Source organism: Suillus paluster (assembly GCF_016628075.1).
Source record: "Suillus paluster strain FC165 chromosome Unknown EDB91scaffold_8, whole genome shotgun sequence".
Classification (NCBI taxonomy): Eukaryota; Fungi; Basidiomycota; class Agaricomycetes; order Boletales; family Suillaceae; genus Suillus; species Suillus paluster.
Window position 1 is genome coordinate 147015 of NW_024537568.1, and position 20643 is coordinate 167657.

The 20643-nt window shown below is 46.9% G+C and overlaps 6 protein-coding genes across 6 annotated transcripts; 3 read left to right on the top strand and 3 right to left on the bottom strand.

Annotated features, from left to right (window-relative positions):
• Window positions 1-1338: 1338 nt before the first annotated feature.
• EDB91DRAFT_1244675 (uncharacterized protein) lies at window positions 1339-2334 on the top strand (the record flags this gene model as incomplete). The annotated part of the gene is made up of 6 exons (XM_041322438.1): window positions 1339-1503; window positions 1529-1787; window positions 1849-1868; window positions 1918-2011; window positions 2063-2211; window positions 2260-2334. The coding sequence occupies 6 exons, from the start codon at window positions 1339-1341 to the stop codon at window positions 2332-2334; spliced, it is 762 nt and encodes a 253-aa protein (XP_041180879.1).
• A 2344-nt stretch (window positions 2335-4678) lies between these two features.
• Window positions 4679-6072, bottom strand: EDB91DRAFT_1244676 (uncharacterized protein; the record flags this gene model as incomplete). Its single annotated transcript, XM_041322439.1, has 6 exons — window positions 4679-5020; window positions 5069-5191; window positions 5240-5263; window positions 5303-5658; window positions 5708-5885; window positions 5935-6072. 6 exons carry the CDS (start codon window positions 6070-6072, stop codon window positions 4679-4681), a joined length of 1161 nt encoding a protein of 386 aa, XP_041180880.1.
• Window positions 6073-6327: 255 nt separating this feature from the next.
• EDB91DRAFT_1244677 (uncharacterized protein) lies at window positions 6328-7749 on the top strand (the record flags this gene model as incomplete). Its single annotated transcript, XM_041322440.1, has 6 exons — window positions 6328-6616; window positions 6666-6761; window positions 6811-7065; window positions 7114-7212; window positions 7263-7454; window positions 7511-7749. 6 exons carry the CDS (start codon window positions 6328-6330, stop codon window positions 7747-7749), a joined length of 1170 nt encoding a protein of 389 aa, XP_041180881.1.
• A 1730-nt stretch (window positions 7750-9479) lies between these two features.
• On the bottom strand, window positions 9480-10821 carry EDB91DRAFT_1311808 (uncharacterized protein; the record flags this gene model as incomplete). The annotated part of the gene is made up of 4 exons (XM_041325115.1): window positions 10116-10821; window positions 9970-10073; window positions 9741-9911; window positions 9480-9688 (listed from the first exon to the last, which is right to left on the bottom strand). The coding sequence occupies exons 1-4, from the start codon at window positions 10595-10597 to the stop codon at window positions 9480-9482; spliced, it is 966 nt and encodes a 321-aa protein (XP_041180882.1). The 5' UTR covers window positions 10598-10821.
• Window positions 10822-13350: 2529 nt separating this feature from the next.
• EDB91DRAFT_1244679 (uncharacterized protein) lies at window positions 13351-14151 on the bottom strand (the record flags this gene model as incomplete). Its single annotated transcript, XM_041322441.1, has 3 exons — window positions 13351-13643; window positions 13695-13867; window positions 13925-14151. 3 exons carry the CDS (start codon window positions 14149-14151, stop codon window positions 13351-13353), a joined length of 693 nt encoding a protein of 230 aa, XP_041180883.1.
• A 419-nt stretch (window positions 14152-14570) lies between these two features.
• On the top strand, window positions 14571-14747 carry EDB91DRAFT_1028612 (uncharacterized protein; the record flags this gene model as incomplete). The annotated part of the gene is made up of 1 exon (XM_041312681.1): window positions 14571-14747. A coding segment is annotated over one exon (177 nt), but the record flags the coding sequence as incomplete, so codon positions are not given.
• Window positions 14748-20643: the final 5896 nt, after the last annotated feature.

Sequence of the window (20643 nt, forward strand, 5' to 3'; positions counted from 1 at the left end):
ACGACATTCCCAGATTCTAAACCAGCTTTTCAAGATCTCATCCATGACTCTGTTGGATTCTTGGAACAACAACGTTCCCGGATACCCAAGTAGCTTCTCTCTTGATTTCTCTTTCAATTTCACTCCTCGAACCTCCTCGGACATGGAACATCGATGTTAACCTGGGGTTCCAACCAATGTGGATTCTAAACCAACTCCTCTGCAACTGACTTGGATTCTTGGAACAACGACATTCCCGGATTCTTAAGTAGCTTCTCTCTCAGCTTGCTCTTTGGCTTCTCGCATCACCTGTATCATAATCACATTCATATTCGACTCAGTCTCCCAACCTTGTGTGAGAGGCCTGGCTTTCCGCATGAGGTCCTCTATCGTCTTCGAACAGCCATCTGGGCTCTAGGCATTCTGAGTCTTCGAGCACGAACTCAATCTGCACTCCATGGCCGTCACAGAGGTGTTAGTACTAATATATTGCGAATCTTGCATGTAGTCCCTTCTGACTTTCTATCGCACGGACAGGACCATACCAAGTAGCTTCTCTCTTGGCTTGCTCTTTGGCTTCTCGCATCACCTATATCATAATCACATTCATATTCGACTCAGTCTCCCGACCTTGTGCGAAAGGCCTGGCTTTCCACACAAGGTCCTCTATTGTCTTCAAACAGCCGTCTGGGCTCTAGGCATTCTGAGTCTTCAAGCACGAACTCAATCTGCACTTTACGGCCGTCACAGAGGTGTTAGTACTAATATATTGCGGATCTCGTGTGTAGTCCCTTCTGACTTTCTATCGTATGGACAGGACCATACCAGTTTGAAGCAGTCTAAGGATGGCTTCGGTTGCGAAAGTTGCTGCTAGATCACTTATGATAGGTCGAAGGCCTTCTCATCAGCACGCTTCCCTTTCGCTGAAACCTCCAGAATGCCAGGTGTTCCTTGGATACTCTACAGACATCACCTCGAATCTGATGCACCTTCTAGCATCGACTTTTCACACCTCCCTCTTGTTTCTTGACCGTTCACTCGCAGTCCCCACAAGAAAACTACCCTCATGTTGTTTCCTTTGCATCAGCAAAATGACTCTTTCCTGTCACGTGATGTTTAGGTGACGGGGCAATCCCCAATCCAGTAGGCATCCTTCTCCACACTTGCTCCTCTTCCTTCAATCCTTCTGTCATCTAAACAGACTCTTGAAACAATGACGTTCCCAGAATCTTTGTGGTTTCTTGTCGAGAACCTTGGAACGACGACATTCCTTGGCTTTCAGTCAATTCCGCCGATGACAAAGTGTCCCATACATCGTTCAAATTCATCTCTCCAGCTATTCCAGCAATTAGCGTCAGCATGTCTACTACCACCATCCACTGCCCTTCCTGCAAGAGAACCTTCAAGACTCACTCCCATCTTAATGCACATATCGCACTGGCCCCAAATTGCAAGTGGGTGCAAACCATGTGCAATCCCCAGAACGATGTCGAAATGAGAGATTATCGTGAGCTGAGCGACCAGGTATGATGATCATCTTGGAAATCAGGATGGCGGTGATGTGGATGAAGCTGAGTTAGGTGAAATCGAAGATTTGCGACACAAGGCTGGATTGCCATCCCACACTTCTGTAGGCCTGCCCCATCGAGCCATGTGCAATGACTGTGGAGACCCCATACTTGTAGTTGAGAGACATCCAGAAGCAGGCTGGGTCTTGCAATGTGATGATGCTACTGATGCTACATATACGCGGACCTGCTGTGACCTTCAGAGCGAGGATAATCAGTATCACCCTTTTCTCAATGAAGGTGACTACAAGGTAGCTCGGTGGGCAATCAAGCAAATGGCCAAATCAAAACGCCCTCACAGATTTTTTGTCCATTGACAAGGTAATCACGCTGCAGTTGCATTGATGTCAGATTCTCACATCCCTGCTAGGTGAACAGTAAACTTGGACTATCCTACAAGAATGCTTGTGCTCTTCACCAAAAAATTGATCACAAACTCCCTGGTGTTACTCCGTGGAGACACAGTGTTATTCAGATATCAGGCATCAACAAAGAATTCGAATTATTCATGTGAGATCCTGTCGAATCTATCAAAGAACTGTGGGCTAACCCCACCTATCTTGAGCACCTTACCTATGCGCCCAAATGCCACTTTGCAGATGAAGGGAAATCTGAACACATTTATGATGAGTTCATGAGTGGTGATTGGGCATGGGAAATGCAGGTTTGTGATTTGGTCATCTTCTTTGGCAATGTGCTGAATGTCATTTAGACACTTCTTCCAGATGGCGCTACACTTGTTCCTGTCATTCTCAGCTCTGACAAGACCCAGCTTTGCCAATTTTGAGGTGACAAAACCGCATACCCGGTCTACCTCACTATTGGCAATATCTCGAAGTCTATTTGTCACAAGCCGTCCTTTCACGCCCAGAAGCTTATTGGGTACCTTCCGACTGTTTCTCTAGATGGGAATGATCTTTCAACAGACAATGCCCATCTTATTCATACACAGCTATTCCACTATGCGATGGGAGTTATTACCAGCACACTGCATACTTTATCTCCTACAGATGGGATCGAGCTCACAAGCGGAGATGGGGTAGTGCGCCTCGGGTTTCCTGTGGTTGCTGCCCACCAATCATCCACTTGCCATCGTCAGCGCCGCACTGTGCATTCTTGCCTCTGCCATGGACCTAGCTAGTGCTTCCTCCCTGAGAAGTTTTAACGGTCAACAGTGGAGACAAAGTGGTTCACAGTGCGCAGACTCAGAACAGGACCGCTTACCAGCAAACTAGCTATCGGGGACTCAGGCGGGACGATGAACATGGACCGACAGTCCATCAAGAAGATCACTGGCACTACAACAGGCCTGTAGCAGGTTCATCACAATCTTTCACAGTGCGCCTTGAGGCAGATAGTAGTCCTTCATCAAGCGCACCCTCGCTCAAAAGGGTGATATTCTTCCTGTCATCCCCACCTTGCATGCGCAAACACAAGTGAGAAGGGCCATTGTCGTCTCTTTACCGCTGCGACACTGTAACAGACGTCAGTATGTGGTCATCCTCACCAACATCTCACCCACCTGTAGCCTCAATGACAAGGCCGAGCGCTAGACCCACCACCCTTTCCACCATCCCAAATATTAGACCCTGAGTGCCAAACCTACCTGTACCTGTACCATCTGATGAGGGCCTGCAATGCATCAACGCAGCATTTGGAGCAAACATGGCCAGATTCACCAGTCCACCACCTCACCTAGTGGGTATCACCTTCCCTTCAGGAGCCCCCCAGCGGCTAGGAAGGCTGATCACAACTTTCTGTATGGCTATCAGAGTAGCTTATGATTTGTTCTGCAATCCGAATGCATCACCTGTAGACTCTATCGTTACCCTGCTCAGCCTGGGTGCTTCTTACCACATCATGAACCCGATGCTGGCGGTCAGGTCATTGTTAGCTCACACCGCCGGGGTCTACCCCCACATCACACCCCCACCCTACCTCGACACCCGTATACAATACTCAGGGATGAATTTGAAGGGCACAGACTACTGGCATCAATACCTGCGGCAGGTACGGGAAATCCTACGGCAGCCTTATGCGCAGTGTTTTTTAACCATGGGTGGCATCGCATGGTGACTAGCACTGCAATTTGGACCACCAGAGCTAGTTCAACAAGCTCTTGATGGCCCCTCCTCAGATGTTACTGTTTTGGGGCAAGGCAACATAGCAGAAGGATACTGGGATGGCTCGGTCACCCCAGCAGACTTGGGGACACTTATTGGGCACAGCTCAATGGGTGTAGAATCTTGCTGGCCCCCACAAGATGTTTGGGAATCATCTAGTCGATGGATGGGGTTCTGGACGGATGCAGATGAAAAATGGTTCCAAACCCACCTGTCGAACTTGTCGTCAGGCAATCTTGCTGCTCCCAAGACTTGCAAAAATTGGAAATGCTCCTTCTGGCCTACTGCAGCAGTAAGGTTGGGAGACTCCACTGCTACAGAAATATTTGCCCACAGCTTGCTCTGGGACTTGGTTTATCAGTATATGCCAACCTTCCAGGGCAACTGCCACACACAAGTCAGGCCAGGGTCGGAGGCTAAGTGTAGTGAAACTTGTGTATTTCCACCTTCAATGTATCACAATTTTGTGTTTCTTGTCTTCCTAAGCTCTCTGTTGTTCCTTTTTCGTCACAAAGATTTTTTGGCTGCGGGGACTTGGATAGTTTGATCACTCTGAACCCTGTACTCAGTAGTGGTCCTATAGGATATATGCTTAAATAAATAAGCTGGTGGGTATTCATGCTTTAGAGCAGGTTAGTAGTGCTGGAGATCTCTAATATTAGTATACAACGACTGCAATAAGAAGTCATATATATATCAATCATATATCCTAAGTGATATACTATGCATGAGATAGATCAGCTATGACACACGACATTTATACTCTGGGGAATAAGTATCCTTAATCATATGATATGAGACCTATAGAGGCTTGTGTAATAAGAAGCCATAGGTATATATCAGCTATTAAACACAACATTCATACTCTGGGGAATATGTATCCTGAATCACATGCTATGAGAACTATGAAGGCTATAAATGGCTTTCTAGTGCTAGCTTGTGCTATGTGTGCTTTGTAATGAGAAGTATTAGATATATTGCAATAGGTTTTTTCAGATGTAGAGGACATTATGATAAAATAAATGATTGCTTACCGGTACCCTTGACAGCTTCCTCTTCAGACTCCAAGATAGGAGTCGGTGGACATGCCCGTGAGGTTGCTCTGGTTCTCCTGAGCGGAACATTGGACTTGGACCTCAGGGTTGCTGTCGGGGGAACCTTCTTGGAGGCCAGTGCAGCCCTGGACCTCCGGTGTGCCATCAGCACAGGAGTATCAGAATCGACCGACATCGGTTGGTCGCACTTCACCTTCATGAGGCTGCATTTGGAGCAGGACCTCATGACCTGCCCTCTCTTGCCAATGATGACAAGGCAAGGCTCATCGACACACCTCTTGCAAGGTGGATTGTACTATCACACCATGAGTACTTGGTGACTGAGCAAAGATAGAAAACTCACAGTCTTAGCCCCAGCATCGGCCTTGGCTAGTGGGTGCCCTCTAATGGGCTCAGCAACTTCCTTGGCCTTCTCCTTTCCTTTGCCCTTCACTGGCGTGTGACTGATGGTGTCCTTGGCATGTGTCTGAGAATTGTTGAGGGGTGATAGCTGATGGGCAAAGGTAAATCTCACCTTCTTGACGCCTTTGGTCACGCCCTGTCCATGAGTCAGCGACAGTGTCGATATTGAATTCACCAAAGTGCTTTCCTTGGACTTCAGCAGACTGGCCGGCTTTGCCACCACAATGGTGCCTCCTGGCTGCCCATCCTCATCCTTGGTGTCGGAGAGCAAGGCTTTGGACGAGGGCCTTGAGACCTTGCGCTTCTTCTGGCCCGTCTCAGCGCTTGGGCTGTCCTCTCGGGATCTCCAAGTCCCACAGGCAGGCTGTTTGCCCTTGCCGGCCATCATGCCAGGCACAAGAAGATTGTGCTGGTGCCCGGCGGTAGGGAGTGATTCAATTGGAGGGACTGACATTGGTGCAGGGGCTGGGGCTGGGGCTGAAGCTGGAGCTGGGGCAACTTGAGGTGCAGGTTCAGGTGTGCTTCCTGCCACTGTCAAGATGTTGAGCTGTGAAGATAGACAGAATGACTGCCGACTCACCATATCCAACGGTCTTTGGGAAGAAAGGGTGGGACTCCCTCTGAGTATTGTTATCCCGCACCTGGACCCACTGTGGGGCGATGCCTTGGTTCATGGTTGATCTGACCTCAGCTGCAGCAGACAGCAGCAACAGCGAGATGACCGAGGCATTTCTGCCATGCTGCTGAAGGGCAGTGGACTGTGAAGGGTTAGTGAGCAAATGAGAACATCGGGAATCAGAAACTTACCACTAGCCAGGCGATTTTATGAGCTTGGTCAATGACCATGCTGCCATCTGCTTCATGAATTTTAATCCGGCGGAGTGCATGGCACAAAGACGTGTCGGCGACCGCCAAAGCCTGGTTCGATTCGAGTGTTGAAGACATTGTAGAGATGTAATAGTAAAAATGTAGAAGATAGGATGAGTGTTGACTCTGTTATATTGCGAACGACAGTGTGTGGATGTGGATTTGACTTCACAAAAATGAAGTCCACAAATTCCACTCGTGTTGTCGGCAAAATGTGATGCTGCCAGGACCTGCCGAGATGGGTCCACACTTCGAATCACACCAAATGCACTTCTAATCACACCGAACAATACCAACTGGCAGCACAAAATTTTCGAAGCCATTGCCAGCACCATGGATTCCCACGAGCATCCAATTGACAAAGCTCGGTGGTTACAAGATGAGTGCATCAAAGCCGACCGGAATTTCTTTGTCATGTGGGATCAGTGGGTGCCACCAGAGTTGTGGCCAACTCCATCCCCTCAAAAAGACATGATTCCTGTTGGTCTCAACAAATTTTGCATTCGACCTAAACTACCAACTACATCCCACACAATTCAACCAAAGAAACATCCATCCTCAGTCATGCAAACACGACCAGATCGTGCAGACGCACTTTCCAAGAAATATTTTGGCCATGAAAGTAAGTCCCCTATTTAATTGACCTTTGTCAATTGTTGACCACATGTCAGTCTTTGACATGTGCTGGAGCACTGAAGCCGATGACCCACCAACCATGGAGACGCCGACTAGAACATCATCAGCCAGTGAACACTTTAGAGGTCAAAGTAAGTTGTGTATTGCCATATGATCCCCCATTGTTGATCCATTTTCCAGCATTCGACATGTGCTGGGACACTGAGGTTGATCTGGCGCCAATCGTGAGTGAGGATGCAGCGAGACCTGCTGCCGCAGGTCAGTACAATCTTTGTGGGGACAATGAACTGGACCCATCAAAGGTCGACTCACCGCCAATAGTGGAGCCGGTGACTATCGAGACTCCGACCATGGATGTCGCCATACCATCGGCAGCTGGTCAATATGATATGTGTTGGGAGGACTGGCCGTCTGCATCAGCAGTGGGTTATGAAGGTGAGTATCAGTCATGTACATTGCCATTCAAGACTGACTATTTCTCAGCCAATTTTGACATGTGCTGGGAAGATTCACCATTGGGCGGAGGTGATGACCTTCGCACTGGTGGGACCACTGCACCGGCAATCAACTTGGTCAACTCAGGTTGGTCGGAAATCCTTTTTTGAGTTGCCAATACTGACAGTCTGGTGCAGCTGCTAACACACAGCAGTTGTCTGAGAGTCACTCCGCTGGCACTCAGGCTTTCTACGACATGGGCTTTGGCCATGGCTCACCGGATACATCTCTAGTACCAAGAGATGGCTCACCGAGCAACATGTTTGAAACCACCGAGGATTTGCTGCATCGAGCAACTCTGAGGCTGGAAAGCATCGACACTTTAATGAGTACATTCATATTTCAGCTCATCCTCACTGCCATCACATTGACCTCCACTCGACAGGAGATGACCTAGGACACACCTCAGCCATGGATGGTATCACGTCTCCAAGAGACATCATGCATGCCAACTGGGATTTGATATTGGCATATTGGGATGCGCGCGACCGATTGATTGAAGCCAGCGAAGATGTTGTCAGGATGCAGCATCTGATGAACATACAGCGCCAGATTGATGATCCACTGCATGTGTTGCCACTGGCAATGAGGAAAATGGGCAGGGGACATTCCCCATTCCAGTAGTATATAAGACTGAGTACTGATACCAATGGTTGTTAATAAATGACATGTATATACCAAGATCATTCATGGCTGGGGAGAAAGCTATGCACAAATATCAGTCAAGTGATATATACTGAAGCCGTTCATACCGTGAGCAGCTGGCCGATGAACCCCATGAGACCGCCGACAACTACACATAGTCGGCATATCTCTTGGGCTTTTGACAAGGTCTGGCGCTGTTAGGTACCGTGCCGACTCAGGAAGCAGAGGGGTCGGGGCTTGGCTTCAGCTCTTGTGCTGCACCCTTAGCCGAGTATGCGCCCCGGATTTGGAGCGGGTCTTACATTGTCTGACGATAGGATGAGTGGACTGCTTGGGTCCGCTTTGTGGGTCGGGGGGTAGGAGCTACTAGCGGCGGGCTGACTAGGAGCGGAGCGGAGAAGGCGGGGAGTGATGCGGAGGGTGGGTAGGAACAGGGGGAATGTTTGGTAGGGGCGGGGTAATAAGGGAAAGACTTTAGAGCACAGCTCTAAGTTGGAGCAGAGGGTCGGAGGATCGGAGGTGACAACAAGTTGAGACTTGTGTCCAGAGGAGGCAAGGTCCTACTGAGAATTCTCACAAGATGTAACTGCGAGAAGACAAGTAATATTAAGACTGAGGAAAATATCTAAGTACATGATATGTTATATACTACTATGTATGAGGCAGTGACCAGGATAACTATGTTGTAAAGCTATATACCAAGGATATAATTTGTAAGTACTTACACAGGTGAAGACATAAGTCGGGGCAGATATCAATATGTATGCATTGGGTCAGTGATCGAGCGGTAATAGGAATTACCAGTGATCTGGAAGTAAGGGTCTATGTACCGAAGGGGAAAGCATATATCTAAAAGGGGAAAAGAAGTCCAGTTGAATGGAGAGATTATGGAAGGGGACTGGTTGAGCAGTTGAGCGGAAGTGTAGGGCGGAATGCAGACTTGTGATTGGACGGAGCGGAGGATGGATGGAGCGGAGGGGGTCGGAAAGCGGAGCGGATATCAATATTGCAGTGGTCGGATCAGGTATATGACAGGCGCCTAGCAAGTCGTCAACCTTACTTCTGGTGTGCTTTGCTGGTGCATCAGAGAGTGGGTATGCTGCCAATCGGGTAGCCCTAGTCTTCTTCGGCGACCGGGCTTTGACTGACAGTGATGCATCCCTGGTAGCCCTAGTCTTGTTTGGCGTCCGGACCTTTGCTGCTGGGGATGCCTGAATGTGTTCCAGACCCCAACAAGTAGAATGTGTGCCAAAACCACAGGCATGCTGACCAGCATGATGAACTCCAGGAGAATGATATCCAGTGTTTGTCACACTGCTGCCACAATCTTCATCTTCTGATCCCTTGGTCGCCGGATCTACAATCAGTTGGTCTTCATGTGCTGGGTCTGTCCAGGGTAAGATGGTGGCAGGCTCAACTCTGATGCTCTTCACCAAGCTCATCGGCAGTGGTCGGTCATCCAACTCTGACTGGCGTCTGACTTGATCGCTGAGTTCTGCATTGGTGTAACTAGATTCTTCATCGGCAGAACTGATGTAAGCCCGTTTGATGGATCTCGGTCGACCTTTGGGATGTCCGGGCAGTGACAGTGCAACCGTGGTCCATGACTTTTTGGTCAGCATGGGCTGCATGGCCTCATTGTCGGCATCACCATCAGAGTCATCAGACTCTTTGCCGACCAGTGGGTGCATCTTGCCCTTGTCATCAATCTAAGCCTTGAACTGGAATGTTAGGCTGACTTGGTTGTCCTGTCGGTCCAACCAACATTCCAACAAAGAGATGGCTTTGTCCCGGTGCATTTTGGACGGCTCCATGATCTGTGTACCATCTGGCAGGTATGTACTGGAGATGAATCTTGACTGTCCCTTCATTATGTTGCTCCAAGGAACTGGGACCTTCAGCTTTCCACAGCACATTCCTGTGGTGGCGGGTATCAGATGATGGTGCAGGTTTTCTGATGTCAGGCTTACTATAATGAATGGTGAGGAATGACCGAATGATGCCCTTCTTGGTGTCGAGCGAGAAACCATCAATATCTGGCAAGATTGGCAAACCCATGCAGTCCAGGTCAAACTCATAGTATGGTTTGGAACCCCAGCGAGTGCCTCTGAGCAGCATGCCATCCTGGTCTTGATCCTGATCTTGGTGGACGTGACACAGATTAGATGGGGGAACATCTGACATGGTCTTGAGACTCACTGAATACATCACCAATGAAATCTTCCCATGCCGGTAAGATGACCTGCCAGTCCTTGCACTTCATGAAGCTGGAGCCCTTGCTGAGCTGTTCATTGAAGTCAAACCTGCCAAACTATGTAAACACAATGACCAACTGACCAACCAACCAAATGAATGCATGAACTTGCCCAGATGTAACGAGGCTGCCCTGGTCATCCTTCCAGGATCCCAATACAAACAGTCTCATACCGGCTTGAGTAAATATCTCCTTGGCAAAGTGCTTGATCATCTTTTCACCCTTCTTCTTTGCCATCTTGGCCTGGACTGCAGCATCAGGTGCTTGATTGGTCCACTTGTCAGCCTTAGCCCGGGCTTCCTCTAACTCATTGTCATCCAGCCCTTTCATGATTGCGGTCATCTTGGGTTGATACCTCCTGAAAACTTCTTTCTGCTCAGGCTTTTCCCCGGTCTCCTCCTCAATTTCTTTTCGTATTTGCTGAAGGATGTCGGCCTTCCATTCCTCTTCAATGACTTGGCGTGCCATCCATTTCTTTTGGAGCTTTATCGGTGGTTTGGCATTGGCCTTGTGTTTCTTGTGATTGTGGAACCACTGCCTGTATTTCTGTCCACTGTCACTGCAATGCAGCATGACCCAACATCACAGCCGAAACACTTACCTCTTTTCATTGCTTCAAGAGCTCTTTGTCCATCTTTGGAGCAAAGAGTTTGGCCTCCCTGGCAGCTGCTTTAAAGATCTGTCGTCATTCGGTCCCATCTGCCTTTTCCCAGTCCTCAACATGGGACTGCAGAGCGGTTGTCTCTTGGTCATTCAACCGAGGCTGATCCCCTGTCTTTATCTTCATCCGAGCCATGTCACAGTAGGTAGCTTAGAGTAAAGGACCTGCAAATCTGAATGCAGGAGAGGGTTGATATGGTTGATGGAACAGAAAATGGAAGGAAGGGTCGTATGAGCAATGATTCAGATGAATGACATACCAGTGTAATAATTGCACATAAGGGCTAGATTGTACCAAATAGTGTGACCCCCATTGCTACATGACTTATCGAGCGGTGCAGATGCATGGGCGGGTATGTCAAGTGAAGTCGGAGGTCCTGAAGTGCTCTGGACGTATTATATACACAATCACTATAAACCATTGACATCATGCCATGAATATCCTTGCTGATGATTCGTGTGAGGTCAAAGTGACTATTACATATGATGCATTGCATTTGGCAGTTGCATGTAAGCACGGTACTGTCCCAAAGTCTAAACATCCCATTCCCAGCAACACATCCAAACAATCACAGCAGAACTTTGGAACATGGTCAAGTCAGAGCCAAAGGCCTGGAGTCCTCTGAAAACATCCTCTTTGGTTCGATGGGAGGACAAACGAACATCTAGGGGAGATAAAGGACGATTTGTCAAAGCTTGACGTTCCAACCAAACCCAATTGGTTGATTCATCCCCCAGAAAATCACCTACCAAGCAAGGATCCGCCAGAGGACTTCATGTGGAGGGTGACTACAGTGCAAAATGGGAAAAACCGACCTGCGCCACAGCACAAACACAGTTTGCTTTCTACATCACCCCATCCCATCTGATTTATACCTAAAGTGGTGGAATTGCCTCTGTTCGAACCTAGCTACAAACTATCTGGTTACTTTGTTAAAATTCTTAGATTTCAAAAAATGATGATCTCAAATTGGGACTTCCCACACCACTAGCACCGCCACCTTCCTTTTTTTAGTAACCGCTCCTCCTTGCCGTTACTTGCAGTGAAGAAAAAACATGTTCGCGGCTTCCGCTGGACCATCGCAAGTGTATGAAGTACATGTACTCATTCGGGGTTATTCAATATAGCCATATCCATCATGATTCCTGCACCAACTTTGCAATGTGAGCGGTATTTCTTCACTGCATATTCAGCTTGTTTAGCATTAAGGCCCTTCCTGCATGGGCACAAACACTGAGAGACCAGACACGAACTATAGTCTTTAAATGTGCACCTATAGGTGTCCATATAGCACCATGTTTTCTGATAAAATGCCCGGATAACTTTGGTAGGGCATGCATCCAGTAACTCAGGAACAAGTCTCCTTGCAGTTGGAAATGTGCCATCTGCAAGTGCTCGTAAGCCTGTTGGACTCGTCAAAATATCAGCAGATGAAACAGGACTGTTCAGCTCACAGATTTTGACCCATCCCCAATACATCTCAATTGGATTGAGTTCACAATGGAACTTCGGCAGAAAATAACACTTGTGCCCAGCAGCCTCAATGACAAGCTGCAACTGAGGCTTCTCTGCAAGAAAATCGGCCTGGAGTGAGAGTGCCTTGCGCATGCAGTATGTTGTTGACTCGTTTGGACAAAAACTGTCTTCAGGAGCTGCATTTTCGTCCTCGGCATCATCAAATAGTGACTGTGCAGCAGCACTTCAAGCAAGTGCGTCATGTTCCTTTTGTGACATCTTGCCTGATGCGCAGTCACCAATTAGGGCTTTCCCACCATTCACAGCACACAAACTGTCCCAAAGGCCACACTCTTCAAGCACAACCTTCATCCCTTTCGGTTGGCCACAGAATTCATAGAATTGATGGTCCGATGGCAAATCCTCCATGAAACACATATCCTGAGCAATTCCACAAAGAGCAGGGTTAGGATTGTCTGCAGGAATAAGGGTGGAATGCATTCGACGCTGCTTGCCACCAGGTTTGACATTCATCTCATTTGCATTTAGTGCATCTGCAGCAAAAGCACCATGAGCCGCAGATTGATCAAAGAAAATTCAGCGACAGCGCCAGGATAAGTCCGCTTGAAGAGGGGAATAACTTGTTCGACCTAACAATTAATTAGTGAACATAAATGTAATGTGAATTATTTTGTACTTGTTGAACAAGCATCTCAGCTGTCCACCAGCCATCCGCATTCTTTCCCAGAAAAATTATCTTGCGAGAATCGCAACATTTGAGGCATTTGTTCACAGGCAATGAATTGTTCTCGGCTATCTAAGTAATGACATTAGTCAAAGAACCACAAACGTGAGAGTTGAAGAAACCTGTTCTTGCGACAGACTCAATCGACCTGTCTCTTCTGTAATAAAGTCTGACACATGAATTGCTTTCCCTTGACCCTTCTTTTGCAGTGGCATTTTCCCCTCCTTTGTCCAAACCCTTTGCTGCAGTTCATTGGACCTGAATATGCTCTCGTCATGATGCACTGGGACATGTTTTCATTCGCCAGGGAGCAAGGTTGGCTCTATGACCTCTAAGGTTGTGTCATCATACTCGTTCCACAGGAGTCTGTCCTCGGCCACTTTGGCCAAAAAAGCTTTTCAGTATTCCACAACATCAGCACGCTCATGGCCATCAACATATACCCCCTTCTGTGCACTGGTGAGTTCATAGCCTAATTTCTTCTGCAATAGGATCAAGGAATGAGGCAGCCTCAGGCACTATGTCTGAGTTATTGTTAGATGTAATGGTGTCTGACAGCAGCTCAGGGGCTGTGTCATGGGATCGTGTTGGTGGTGCGGGTGGCTTCAGGGGATTGACCCCTTGATCTTCTATGTCAGAAGGTGTGTCAGACTCAGAGGATGTGCTATCAGACTGATCAACCTCAATAGTAGGCTGAGCAGTATGTGGTATGGAAGTTGAGCATTGAAAGAAATTGCTGAGTTTTGCTGTCCCAATTGCTGCTTTGCAAAGTTCGCTTTGCTTCCGATAGAAACTGGTTCAGCTTGTACCAGTGTAGCTGCCCTTGCCTTTAAGAGGGGCAGTATTGAGATGGTTGACAGGTTTGGCAAATACTTTCTGCCAGAATTCTTGAGCAGCAGTTAGTATCTGGTGAGCTTCGAACTCTTCGATACCCTCCTCCTCATCAGAAACCTCACAACTCTGCATGTCACCAGTACTAGCCCTTCATTTCTTGCCACCATCAATATAATCCAAGCTGTTTTTGACCACATGACCATACTCTTCTCTCTTGCCCTCAGAGTCAGAGATGGCACCAGAGTCTGTGATGCCATGCTCTGGCAGGCTGACAATCCAACCTTCACCATCCGAGACTGAACATGAATCTTCATCAATATAGTCTGGGTCGTCCACATCCTCAACACTGTCAATGTAATCTTTACTGAAGAATTTGCTGCCAGGAACTTGGTGAGCCTTGGCCCACCGAGCCTTCTTGTTTTTCTGGGGCATGTTATGATAGGAGATTGGCGTGCCAGTAGAAAATTTTGAATTTCACAATCAAAATCGGGACTGCTTACATAATCACCGCCAAATTTTTTCATTGCAGATTCATGATCTTTTGACCCACTTGCAGGCCAAAAATGAAAAAAAATCCTTATCGCACCAAGATTGAGTCCATAACAGAGAGGCCTATTCTATCTGATTTGCACTGTATGAACACTATGACCTTGCCCAATGCAACTTGGAGCTGTGTCAGCTTCACAAGTCCATGGCAAACTCACCATTCACTTGCCTTGTCACATTCACTGACACCGAGTATCAAGAGTCAAAATGACTATCTGTGTGAGTGGCAGTCCAAGACCAACAACTACTTGGACTTGGGTCCACCTTCAAACAGAACCTGCTCAGTCTGTCCAAAGGACGGGGTCTACAGATGTCACAGCTGCATGGCCGAGCCACTCTTCTGTACTCATTGCTGTCGGATGACACACAGCCATATGCCATTCCATCGGATCAGTCAATGGACTGGGGGATTCTTTGAGGATACTTCCTTGGCCAAGATTGGCCTGGAAATACACCTCAGTCATGCCGGCCAGCCCTGCCCTGGTCTCACGGTGAGCTGGGACTACAGTTGTGTGCTTGGATCTGTGTGATTGGATTGATGATGTACTATAGCTAGTCTCTCGTACGTGTATATGCTGTCTTACTAAGCTATGGAGACCTCCGCTAGCTTAAGTCTCTGGACTGCTATCTTGGGACCCCTGGTCCATGCACCCCCCTAAAAATGACCGGCACCACCCTTGACGCCACTCTCACCTATCTTCTCCTTTGCTTTCTCTATCTCTCTCTATCTTCTTCATCATTTTCTTTGTTGTCTTCTTCATCATCTTCTTCAACCTGTCTTGTTTCTTCTTCGTCTGCGCTTCCTTTGTCTCTGGTGTTTTCTTCGTTCTCCTTGTTGATTCTATCCTCTTTTAACTTCTTTTCATGCGCTTCTTGATTCTTCACTAATTCTGTGCCTTGTCGTGGTGCGAACACTCTCAATCTCCTGGCCATGAAGTCTCCTGGCAGTTGACTTCCTTTGAGACTTTCCAATGTGTACAAATTTAGTGCTTTTGCTCGCACTCTTCGCGGGATGGACCATTTTGGTATGAGTTTTCACTCCGTTTTGAATGTATAATCTAGATTGTTACAGTAGACTTGAACCAATTGACCGACTTTGAATGTTACTTCACCTGGTGCCCATTGTAATACTTTTTTGTCGAATCTTGCTTTCCGCTTGATGGCGTGTCACACGACTTCATCATATCCATCTAGTCTTTGCTGTTTGACATATGCTATTTGCGCTAGCGCTTCTGAGGTACGCAATGTTGATGTGCTTTCCTCTAGTGTCGTTTGCGGTGTGTTGATGACAAGTCCCAGTAACAGTTCCTTTGGAGAAAATTTCAGCGCCGGCAATAAACAATAATTAAGGGCGTGGACCGCATCATCGATGTGGTCTGGCCATGACTTAGGCAGTTTATCCCATGTGATCTCTTGCTGCTGGTCTTCTCCTATCTCCGGCACACACAATCTCTTTAGTATATGTAGCAATAATTTGTTCGTACCTTCTACTAACCCATTGACCCATGGTGAGTATGCTGCTACTGTGTGCAGTTTGCATTTTCTTGATTCGCAGAATGCTCGTATGGCATCATTATTAAAATGCTTGCCTCCGTCTGCCATGAATGTCTCTGATGTAGTAAACACATTGAAAATGCTGGTTAGGCTGTCGATTGTGGTCTTCGTGCTGCCTGCTGACTTGTATTTGAAGACCCACATATGCTGCGAGAATGTATCAAGATATACTCTGAGTGTATTGTATCCGTTTTTTCCTTTGGGCAGGGATAAGTAATCTCCTACTAGAAGTTCAAACAGGTGTCTCCTAGTTATGGGTTCAAACAGTGAGTGTATGTGTGTTGGGCCAAAATCTTTGCACTTAGCACAATCTCTGATAGCTTCTAAAATTGACGCATTGAGTTTGGGGCTCCATATTTGATCGAGGAGTGCGATTTTGATTGTGTCCCTTCCCCAATGGCCCCCTTCTACGTGTGTTTTCGCTGCTAGTACTCTCGCTTCCTCTCTCAATATACACTCGATATTCACTCTGGCTCTCATTGTCGTTCCTACATGTATTTTCCAAAGTTTTTCTTCCTCTATGATGTATTGCGATGCTCTGTGTCGTGCTTTCTTTTTCTCTCGTATGTCTTTGCTCTGATCTAGGTTGTATATCACGTCTACCACTTCCAGAAAGACTGGTTCTTCTTTGAATCGTTTGCGGAGGTTTTCGATTTCTGTGCTGATTAGCTCTACATGCATGATATCATTGACTAACCCTGTTCTTGCTTCCCAGTCTTCCCGTACTGTCCACTCGCTCCCATCTCCTCTAATTGCTTGTGTGTTTTCCCATTTTCTGCTAAGGCTGTCAGCTACTACATTCAACTTACCTGGTACGTGTCTGATATCCACAATGTGATATGCTAAAATCCCCTCTCTCCATCTAGCATGCGCTACATTCATGTTTGGATTGAGCAAAGTGTCCTTCATTGCGCTACAATCTGTTTCGATTTCGATGGGAAATCCCCAAATGATGCTTGAAAATTTATCTAATCCGAATTTTAGCGCTGCAAATTCTAACAGGTAGGATTTGTACTTCCTTTCCGTTGGCAATGTTAAGGTCATGCTCAAAGGAGAGGTTACTCAAAGGGCTTCGGCTTCAGCTCATGCGCTGCGCCCCTTACCTGAGTACGTGCCCTTTAATTTCCGGGGGACAGAGGGGAAGTCCGACAGAAGTCCGGGGAGTTCTGGAGGACTAGTGTTGGTGGAGTTTGGCAGAACTCCAGAAGGCTTATGCGGGGATGGAGTAAGGCTACTACGGAAGTCCAGAGTAGAAACAGAACAGAGGTTAGACTACCCTAAGGTAGAGCCAGAGAATTAGTCCTAAGGTTTAACCCCTAAGACTTGGAGGTGGACAAGAGATGAGACTCAAGTCTGGAGATTGCAGGAATGAGCAGAACTAAGATGATATTTGAACTGAGGAGTTCCGGAGTATTATAGGGGTTTATATACTGTAGGTACCATGTAAGTAAATCAGTCAGCAAAGGTAAGGGCTATGTACAAAGCATGTGGAAAGTCTATTAGTAAGTGTAACAGATCAAAGCAGTGAAGTCGGAAATGAAGTAAGAATGGACGGATCAGTAAGCATAGTGGAATAGGACATCACCGGTAACCGGAGCAATAGCTAATCTAAAAGGAGTTAGGGGTGCGTGCAGAGATGAAGGCAGAGCACTGGGTGGAATAGTAAGACGGAGAACCGGACTTGAATAGAGTAGATCCGGAATTCCGGATCCGGAGGTACGGGATATGACAGGCGATGTTCATTTTGATGCGAAGCCTAGTGGATGCATTCGTTCTACCCATTTTCCCCCTGGTGTTTGTGTCCTTACTCTTTGCGATAGTACTGCTGCAAAACCTTCTAGGCACCCATCTGATGTTATGACAAAATGTGAGCCATCATATCTTGGCGCCTGTAATACTGGTCTTGATGTAATGGCTGTTTTGAGGTCTAAAAATGTGTTAGTGTGTTCCTGCTTCCAAATGGTACTTAGCTTAAAGCCGCTCATAGCTTGTCAGTATGTTGCTTTTGACATGGAGCTGTCTAATGGCACTTTGAGGAGTAAATTACCCAGCGGTCCTTCTCGTTTCGCATATGTGCTTATTAAAGTGCAGTGAAATCCCGTGAGGCCTAAAAACGAGGCTAGATTTTGTGCATCCTGCGGTTGTGCCCAATCTACGATGGCTGTAAGCTTCGTTAGATCTGGTTTCACTCTGTCTCTCCCTATTGTCCCTCCTGCAAATTCGGTTTCCGCCATGCATAATCTGGTCTTGCTTGGTGCTATTGAGAATTGGCATTCTCGAAAGCACTTGAATAATACCGTCAGATTATCTATCATTTCTCTAAATGTACTTGCCGCGCAACCTCCGTCATCCATGAACAATTCCATGAAGTGCGTAACTAGCAAATCGTGTAATCTTGTTGCTAACATTTCACAGAAAGCCATTGGGGCTCCTGTGATTCCCATCGGCATTCTTCGGTACCAGAAATATCCACGTCCTTCAATATAGAACGCCAGGTATGGACGCCACTTTCCTTGTACTTCTATCGCATAATATCCTGCTGCGAAGTCAAATATTGAAATGAAGTGGTGACCACTCAACCTTTGTTGTTTCACTAGAATGTCTCCCTGCAGCATCAGTGCTACTTCCGTTACTTTGTTGAGCTGCACAAAGTTCTGGCAGACTCTCCATTTCTTCGGGATCTTCTCTGCTGCTTCATCTGCTGTTGGCTGTAGTACATCTCTAGGAGGTAATTCAAATGCTGGTTGTAGTCCCGCTGTTCTATGCTGGTCATTAACTCATTGCTTGAGTTCGTCCTATGATAAACCTCCTGCTTCATGCGCTCTTTGGGCTATAACCGTTGTGGCTGTGCATTTGATGAGTTCTGGTGGCGCTCTCTCTATTACTCCTGCTGCCAGCATTTCATTCACTCTTTCATTGTAGAATCATGACTGTTCTGGCGTCAATGGGTGTTGGTGCATCTGCAAATTGAAGACTGCGTTGTCCGGGACGTTTAGGTTCAGCTCCACTCCTGGTATTGGGATTACTTCTTTCAACGCTAACGCGAAGTTGTCCGTGCTCTCTTTTACTAGTTGTTCCAGCTCCTCTTGCTCTTCTTTTGTTAAGTCATCTCCAAAGGTTATCTGTCTTAAGATCTCTTTGATTCTTGCTGGATTGAAAGGATCTGTTTGATGGGTGTGTAACGTTGCATTCCCTTTGCTTGGTCCTAACTCTGGGAGTTCTTCTAGAATTAGGTCTTCTTCTTCTTGTTCTAATATCACGTCGATGTTCATTGAATGTTCTATGATTGTTGGTGCGTCAATTTTTTGTTTTCTTTCTGATATTGAATTCTGTTTGACTTCCCTCGCAGGGAGCTTTTCGCTCCCCCCTGACGTTTCTTGCTTTGCTTTTTGCTTCTGCTCTCTATTCTCTACTCTCTGCATTGTCAGCCTCCATTGTCCCATTGGTATACTTGACGGGCTTGTCATCTTCGATGGTATTTCTTCTCATTGTTGTTTCTCGTCTAGTGCTAGGTTGATTGTACCCTCTTGTTGCATCATTCAGTGGTCTGCAACTTGGTTGCTTAGTTTCGCTCTGTGGATCCCGTTTGAAATCTTGATTTCATCCGTCTTGTAGTCGTGAACTGCTGTGAATGCTTGAAGCGCTGGTTTTCTGAACAAAAAGCCCCAACTTCCTCCACTGTCGAAAACTTTGAATGTTCCTTCTGCTATAACTCCTTCGATCTTGATGTTCCCCATCCATTTCACAATTGATTTGATGATGTTCCCATCTGCCATTCATAATCGTTTGTCTGATTGACCATAGTTGCATAGTTGGTGCTTGATCTTCTGGAATATTGATGTGCACATGACGCTAACCATTGCTCCATCATTGAATAGCGCCTTAATCCTGATTATTTCTCCCTTGGGCCCTTCTAGTTCGATCTGGTGTGAATTGGTGATACATGTGACATCCTTAGCTACGACTTCAGCATAGAGTTCAGGGCTATCAATCCTGCTCTTTTCCTCACATCCTGCCTCCACACATGCGAGGACTTCAACTCTGCCCTGTGTATTCTTAAGACTTTGGGTCTACATATTGCTTTGATTTATGTCAACCCGTTCACTTTTCCCTGTTCCTCTGAGACTTCCTCGATCCATGCTGATGTTGTCTCATGGTTTCCATTGATGACTAGAGATATAGTTGTCGCTGTTGCTCGATTGAATGCACCTAATACTTTGCTTGTGATTGCTCGCCACGCTGCTTCTTTTCGTGAAAGCCTCTCTACATGATCCATTGGTAACACACAGCTTCGACTGTTGTGCCTGTGCATTCCGCAGTTAAAACATTCACTTGATGTGATAGCTGCTGTCCCCGGTTTGAGCGGGTACCCTGTTTTGTGCGATACTCTGGTGTTTTTGCCCCATTTCACATTCCATTGCACGATCTGCGTCGTGTATGCTGCATGACCTGTTGGTATGTCTGGGTGGTGCGTGAATGAGGAGACTAGCTGTCATGTTGCATTCTTCATCTCTTCAGTTATTATTAGCAGCTGAGGGCTCGTTGCTGGTTGACGACTGATGGTGTGTTGGGTAAACTGATTTGTTTGTTGCATTGGTGTATGCGTGAGCGTGTTGTTGTTCATTGCCATATTGCAAGGCTTTGATGGGACGATAGACATGCGAGAGAACTGGTTTTGGATTGCTGTGATGGGGTTTTGCACGGTACTGCATTGTTGTAATCGAGCTACGTCTGCATGCAACTTGGTAACTTCGTGCTCTTTTTGCTATGCTGTTCTTTCTTCTCCAAGAGCCTATTACCCTTCAATTCTTTCACTTCTTTTGT